Source organism: Poromitra crassiceps, assembly GCF_964638095.1.
Source record: "Poromitra crassiceps genome assembly, chromosome: 16".
In the NCBI taxonomy this organism is placed as follows: Eukaryota; Metazoa; Chordata; class Actinopteri; order Beryciformes; family Melamphaidae; genus Poromitra; species Poromitra crassiceps.
The window spans coordinates 19,041,739-19,049,267 of NC_139645.1; the positions used below are offsets into that span (position 1 = coordinate 19,041,739).

General features: G+C 44.6%; 1 protein-coding gene across 1 annotated transcript in view; it reads left to right on the forward strand.

The window, feature by feature from the left end:
- Nucleotides 1-7,246, forward strand: part of LOC310791304 (uncharacterized protein) — a 221,587-nt gene extending 214,341 nt beyond the window's left edge. Inside the window, exons 19-21 of the mRNA XM_083652991.1 lie at nt 5,135-5,305; nt 5,503-5,552; nt 6,321-7,246. Of these exons, the coding sequence (XP_083509117.1) occupies nt 5,135-5,305; nt 5,503-5,552; nt 6,321-6,862 (763 nt within the window). The 3' untranslated portion in view covers nt 6,863-7,246. The remainder of the gene's footprint in view (nt 1-5,134; nt 5,306-5,502; nt 5,553-6,320) is intronic.
- Nucleotides 7,247-7,529: the final 283 nt, after the last annotated feature.

Below are 7,529 nucleotides of genomic sequence, written 5' to 3' on the forward strand. Positions count from 1 at the left end.
GAGAGGGAGGGAGGGAAAGAGAGGGAGAGAGAAAGAGAGGGAGAGAGAAAGAGAGGGAGGGAGGGAAAGAGAGTGGGAGAGAGAAAGAGAGGGAGGGAGGGAGATAACCTTGCTTGCAAGATGGATAACCTCGCGAGATCAAAAGAGATTCTCTCGACGTATCCATCTTGTCATGCACAGGCAGTTAAGATGATTGGTCGAACCATGCCGGCCCGACGAATCAGCGGCAGCCGTAGGCGGGCTCAGGCTCGTCTGGGCAAGTAGTGGGTACATGGTCGTTGTAGTTCTTTTCACTCGTCAACATGGCTGCAGCCGCGGAAGTGACAGGCAGTCTCAATTAGGGATGCAGGGGTTAACCGGTTTGACTATTAACCGCGATTCAAAACGTCACGGTTATGTAACCGCAGAGGCTCCGTAACACCGAGTGTTTTGTTGTCAAAATAAGTCCGTCAGTTTAAACTCCCAAGCGGCGCAGACAGCGCTGGAACGAGAGGAATCGGTCTCTCGCTTCGTTTCCGCACGGACTATTTAGCGGGTGCACAAAACACAGCTCTCCCAGGCATGGCTCCCAGGCTGCTCCCAATGGCATAGCCACCTAGCCTACGCTAGCATTATACCTAACGTTATGGCAGAGCCAGAGCCTGAGCGACCAGAAGCAAGTCAAGCAACTCACAGAGATGATCTCTTCCCCCCCAAAAAACGTCTTAAGTCATCGGTGTGGGACCATTTTGGTTACAAAAAGGACGCCGAGGGTGTCGTTAAAGATGACGGCTGCCCAATCTGCAAAACCTGCCGCAGAACAGTCGCTGCTAAGGGGTCCAACACCTCTAACCTGCTACAACACCTGCGTGATCACCACCCTGCTTTACATGCCGCAGCCCAACGAGTAAGTAATGGAGCAAAATAACGTTAGCGATGATTAAAAATTAATAATAATCAAACTAATAGGCATGGATGAGGATGACACAGTGATAACATGATAAAGTGTATTACCCACATTTGTTATATTTCTCATAGGAGGTCACTAAACGTTAATCTAAATTTACACTAAAAGATAAGTTAGATAAAAAGGTAATAATAAAAATATGAAATAAATTATTTAAATGGTAAAATATTTAAATAGTAAAAATCAACTAAAGTATTACTGTAATTTCAATCGAAATTAATCTAAGCATGGATTATTTATTTTCATTTTTCTAATTCACTTTTAGCAAAAGACTGGTGGTACTGCAGCTGCTGTGACTGTCCAAACCACTGTTGGAGAATCCTTTGCAAAGTGTGTGCCTTATGCTCAATCTTCAAAATCAGCCCAAGATTTGAATACAGCTGTGGGCTACTTCATCTGCAAAGACATGCTGCCATTTCAGATTGTGGAAAAGCCTGGCTTTCTTCATCTAATGAAAAAGGCAGTTCCAAAATACAAAGTTCCAAGGAGAAACTAACCCAACACAAACAAAATACCAGCCATGTACAAGGAGGTACGAGCAAGTGTGGAGGAACAGCTGGCAGAGGGTGTATGGTTTGGTGCAACGACAGACCTGTGGACCAGCAGTGGTGGTGGAGGAGAACCCTTCATGAGCGTTACAGTTCACTACCTGTCCTCCGACTGGCAACTCAAGTCTCACTGTCTGGAGACAATGTATTTTCCAGAAGACCACAAAGCAGAGCATATTAGTGAGATGATGGAAAACATGCTCCTGGATTGGAAGATAAAGAAAGAGAGTCTGTCTGGAATTACAACAGATAATGCCAGTAACATGAAGAAGGCCTTTGAGGAGTATCCTTGTGTCTGGTTGTCTTGTTTCGGTCACAATCTAAACCTGGCAATTTCCAAAGTCTTCAAGATTACCAGGGTGGAAACAGCTACCAGAGCATGCCGACATACGGTGCAAGGGTTCTCTCGAGGGTGGAAACGGAAACGAGACCTTCAAAAGAAGCAGAAAGAATTGAATCCTATCTCTGAGGCCCCTCCACTTGCACTTATTAATGATGTGGTCACCAGGTGGGGTTCCACATATGAAATGATATCCAGGTTCTTGGAGCTGCAGCAGGCTGTCTGTGGGGTGCTAGCAGGAGACAGAAGCACATGGCATCTCATGCCTAAAGACAGTGACATCACTGTCCTGGAGGAAGTAAGCCAGCTCCTTTGCCCTCTCAATGATTTCACTGATGCCCTGGCCTCAGAGAAACAGGTCACACTTTCCTCTCTGAATCCAGTCTTGGACCACATCAGCAGTGAGATACTTGAAGATAAAGAGGGAGACAGCAATCTCACTATACAAATGAAAGAGGTCGTGAGAAAAGATCTGCTGGAGCAGCTACGATATACAGCAAAAATGAAGAATGTGCTGAACAGAGCAAGTCTTCTGGATCCCAGGTATAAGGGAACCTTTGTTGATGATGTAGATGCCACAGTCAAGGCATGCAGTGAAGAAGCAATGGCACTTACAACAGAAGAACCTCCAGGGCCAGGCCCAGAACAGACTCCAGCAGCGGCAACCACACAAAGCACCTCCTCCGCCGCCTCCTCCGCCGCCTCCTCCTCCGCCTCCTCCTCCACCTCCTCCTCCTCCTCCTCCACCTCCTCCTCCACCACCACCACCACCACCACCTCCACCAAGAGGAAAGAGAAGAGCCTGTCTGGACTGTTACAGAAAATCACCACTGCAAAGAAGATCAGGTCAGGTGAAACAACAGGAAGTGCAATGACACCACGAGAAAAAGTGGATTCCGAGATGAAACTGTACTTGTCCCTTCCAATCAGCACTGAGTCTGACTCACTGGCTTGGTGGAAGTTGCATGTGGAAGAAATTCCAATGCTTTCAAAAGTGGCCAGAAAGTACCTGTGTATACCAGCTACCAGCGTGCCTTCAGAAAGGGTAATCAGTGCAAGTGGCCATATCCTGTCTCCTAACCGGTCAAGACTGAGCACTGACAATGTGAACATGCTCACATTCCTGCACTACAATCTGAACTGAAATCACAGTAAATAATTGTATCATTTGGCCCTGATGCAGACAGAGGTTCTGCAGCTTTTGATTCCCTGTTTTGTATTTGTTTTTCAGAAGGGAAATACATAGCTAATATGTAGCTTTGTTTATTTTTTATTTATTTAGCTGTTAGTGTATTATTTATGTTTCAAATACACTCAGGTCCAGCAGCCAATGACTGTTTTGTTCAAAAGGGAAATACTGCCATGAATGTTTCAAAGAGGTAGCTTATATTTCATTCCAGAGATATTACATAGTGTTTATTTTTTGCTTATTGTGTATTATTTGTTTGAAAAAAAGGCAGCTACTTTTTATTTATTTTCACTGTTATTTATTTTAATATTGTTAAATCGATCATTGATTGGTGATCTAAAAGATTTGTAGAAAAAGAAATACACCTGCCTGCCTGACTATGTTTTGTTCCAAAGAGATCTACTCCTACTGTCATAAATGTTACAGTCAGACTTTGTTTACTTTATTTATTATTTTGGACAAATATTTGCCTTTCAAAAGACAGCAACATTTAAACAATGCATGGAAAATACAATAAAACCTCTGTTCAAAGAATGCTCATGTGATTTTTATACCTCCATAAATAATCGTGAAACCGTGATAATCGTGGTTTTTTCTCACACTATAATCGTACATCAAAAAAAATAATCGATGCATCCCTAGTCTCAATGAAATTGAATGTAACGTTCCCAATTCTATGTATTAAATTCTAAAAAACGACCCTCAACATTTGGGAAGGCTAAGCCACACAACTAGTTCGTTATAATCTAACTAAATGCTTCGAAGGTGACTTTACGACCGTGAGGACTCAATCAATGAATCTGATTGGTTGAAGTTAACACCCACCAGCGGTGATAGACAGATGGGTCATCCAATCACCTGCCATAGCTTGGAAAAAGTGCCCACCTCCGTCAGCGGGTCTGGTTACTGCATTCCCAGATCGACTGGTTTAGTGAAACTATGTGGAGCTATACCGTCCATCTGGCAGCGTCAGGTTAGGAGGGAGAGAGAGGTAGAGAGAAACATAGAGGAGTAGAGAGAAAGAGAAGGAGAGAGAGAAAGAGGGGGATAGAGAAATAGAGGGAGGGAGAGAAATAGAGGGAGAGAGAAAGAGAGGGAGAGAGAAAGAGAAGGACAGAGATAAAGAGGGAGAGAGAGAAAGAGAGGGGAGAGAGAGAGAGAGAAGGACAGAGAGAAAGAGATGGAGAGAGAGAAAGAGAGGGGGAGAGAGGGAGAGAGAGAAAGAGAGGGAGAGGGAGAGAGAAATAGAGGGAAAAAACAGAAAGAGGGAGAGAGAGAAATAGAGGGAGAGAGAGAATGAGGGGGAGAGAGAAAGGGAGGGAGGGAGAGAAAGAGAGGGAGATACAGAAAGGGGGGGGAGAGAAAGAGGAAGGGAGAGAGAGAATGAGGGGGAGAGAGAAAGGGAGGGAGGGAGAGAAAGAGAGGGAGATACAGAAAGAGGGGGAGAGAGAAAGAGGAAGGGAGATGGAGGGAAGGAGAGAGAGAAAGACATGGAGGGAGAGAAAGAGAGGGGTAGAGAGAAAGAGGGAGGGAGAGAAAGAGAGGGGGAGAGAGAAAGAGAGGGAGAGAGAGAAAGAGGGGGAGAGACAGAAAGAGATGGAGGGAGAGAAAGAGAGGGAGAGAGAAATAGAGGATTAGATAGAAAGAGAAGGAGAGAACGAGGGGGAGTGAGAAAGAGAGGGAGGGAGAGAAAGAGAGGTAGAGAGAAAGAGGGGGAGAGAGGGAGAGAAAGAGGGGGAGGAGAGAAAGAGAGGGAGAGAGAGAAGCAACAAGTGACAGAAAAAAGAAGTAGAGAGAGAGAAACAGTCTGTGTGTGTGTGTGTGTGTGTGTGTGTGTGTGTGTGTGTGTGTGTGTGTGTGTGTGTGTGTGTGTGTGTGTGTGTGTGTGTGTGGGCGTTGACGTGATTGGCCACTGCAGTGTGATGTCAGGTTGTGTTTCTCCAAAAGTTTAATGTGTTCCAACTTTCCGGCTGCAGACCCCATTAAAGTGTGCGTGTGTGTGTGTGTGTGTGTGTGTGTGTGTGTGTGTGTGTGTGTGTGTGTCTGTGTGTGTGTATGTGTGTGCGTGTGTGCGTGCGTGGGTGTGTGCGTGCGTCCGTGCGTGTGTGCAGGCTGTCAGGCTGTCAGCTCTCAGAGGAAGGCTGTGCTTCTCTGGCCTCAGCTCTGAGCTCCAACCCCTCCCATCTGAGAGAGCTGGACCTGAGCTACAATCATCCAGAAGCCTCAGTGAAGCTCCTCTCTGCTGGACTGGAGGATCCAACCTGGAGACTGGAGACTCTCAGGTATGAAGAGACAACATCTGCTAGAAGGCTGAGAGTCACACACATTTTCTCTGTCACACTGAGAAGATGAGGAATATGTTTCATGTTTAATGGAGGATATGAGTGGAAATCCTTCATATTGAAGGTTCTTAAATGTTCATGTTTCCATCATTAAAGAGAATCTGCTGGTCTGACTTCTTCCCTGTTTATTCCTCCAGTGTGGAACATGGTGGAGTGCACTGGTTGAAAAGCTCTGATCTGAGGAAATGTAAGTGTGTATTTAGTTTGATTCATAAAAACAAAGCAAACACAATAAACCCCTTTGGCTTGTTTCCATTGTGGTCCTTTGTATGGGACAAGTGGAGTGAGTGTATGTGTGAGCGCACGCGCGCGCGCGCGCGCGCGCGCGCGCGCGTGTGTGTGTGTGTGTGTGTGTGTGTGTGTGTGTGGGCAACATAAACAACAAATACATTAAGCAACACTACTCAACATCAATCATTCATTTGATTCGAGATCATTCATTTAATGACTGATCAGTCATTGAATGAATGATTATACAACAACAAAAATACACCAATCAATAAATAAAAAGAGAGAGCAGCTCATAAAATAAACCAAAGACCTACCAGGGGTTCAAATGCTGCAAGCATACAGGAGACAGAGAAAAAATAAAAGGTTAGGAACCCATTTGGGAACCAACCAGCCATTTTTTCAAGGCGATCTTAAAGGAAAACCTGGAGATAAGAGTCTTTATGCTCTCCGGGAGTTTGTTCCATAAAATTGCTGCCGAGTAAGAAAAGGTACATTTACCCATTAAAGACTTCAATTTAAATTCAACTAGTGAGAAGGAAAGTGCATCTACAGCACAGTCTGTGACGTCCATTCATTCACATCCTGTGAATCAGGAAGATGGCTGACATCATGTGACATCATCAAACTGCTGAGAAATGAACTGTCAATAAATCAACAAACAAACAAACAAACACGTTTATTAGATGAGAAGCTGCTGCTGTAACAAGTCTTGTTGTCTCATCAGATGCCTGTGATCTCACACTGGACCCAAACACAGCACACAGAGTCCTCCTCCTGTCTGAAGACAACAGAAAGGTGACGAGGGTGATTGAGGAGCAGCCATATCCTGATCACCCAGAGAGATTTGACAGCCTGGCTCAGCTGCTGTGTAGAGATGGTCTGACTGGTCGCTGTTACTGGGAGCTGGAGAGGAAAGGAGGGGTTTCTATAGGAGTGACTTACAGAGGAATCAGCAGGAGAGGACGGGGTGATGACTGTGAGCTTGGAGGGAATGAAAAGTCCTGGAGTCTGAGGTGCTCTGATGCTCGTTACATTGCCCGGCACAATCACAGAGACACAGTCATACCTCCCGCCCGCTCCTTTCTCTCTAACAGAGTCGCAGTGTATCTTGACTGTCCTGCTGGCTCTCTGTCCTTCTACACAGTTTCCTCTGACAAACTGATTCACCTCCACACTTTCCACTCATCATTCACTGAACCACTTTACCCTGGGTTCTATCTGTATTCTGTTGGTGCCTCCGTGTCTCTGTGTCAGATAGAGGAGTGAGAGAGAAAAACCATGTGACCAAACACAAACACCTAAAGTCACAATAGTGTTTGCATGCAAGTTCATTGCTCATGTGGTTGTGAACATTGTGTGTGTGTGTGTGTGTGTGTGTGTGTGTGTGTGTGTGTGTGTGTGTGTGTGTGTGTGTGCGCGCGTGTGGGGGGTAACTGGTCAGAGTTTTAACATCACATGCAACAAGAACAGACATTTTAGTCTGAAAATGATCAACATAAATGAAGAATGTTTGATGTGTATAGTTTGAAACAGAACTTGTTGACTTGAATATGTCATTATTGTTGTCTTTAAATAAAGCAGTGTATTATTGCTCTGTTGTTAAATCAGTTGAGTGATGTAAATCAAGGAACATGTAACTGTTGATTGACATTAGTGTGTGATTGGTTGAAGATGTGACTGAGCCTCTGATTGGCCTTCATGTACAGTATCTACTAAGCACTATAAGTACTCATGTGAAGCACTTAGCAGCTAAATGTGTCTCTGATGACATCATAACAGCAACAATGTACAACTTTACATCACAGAATTATTACAAACTGTCTTCTGTCTCTGCTTTCATATGATGTCATGTATATGTTCATGTAGTCTGCATTGTTTGTATGGATTTATATGACACATGACTCACTGTCTACTTTGTCTTCACAATCTTATG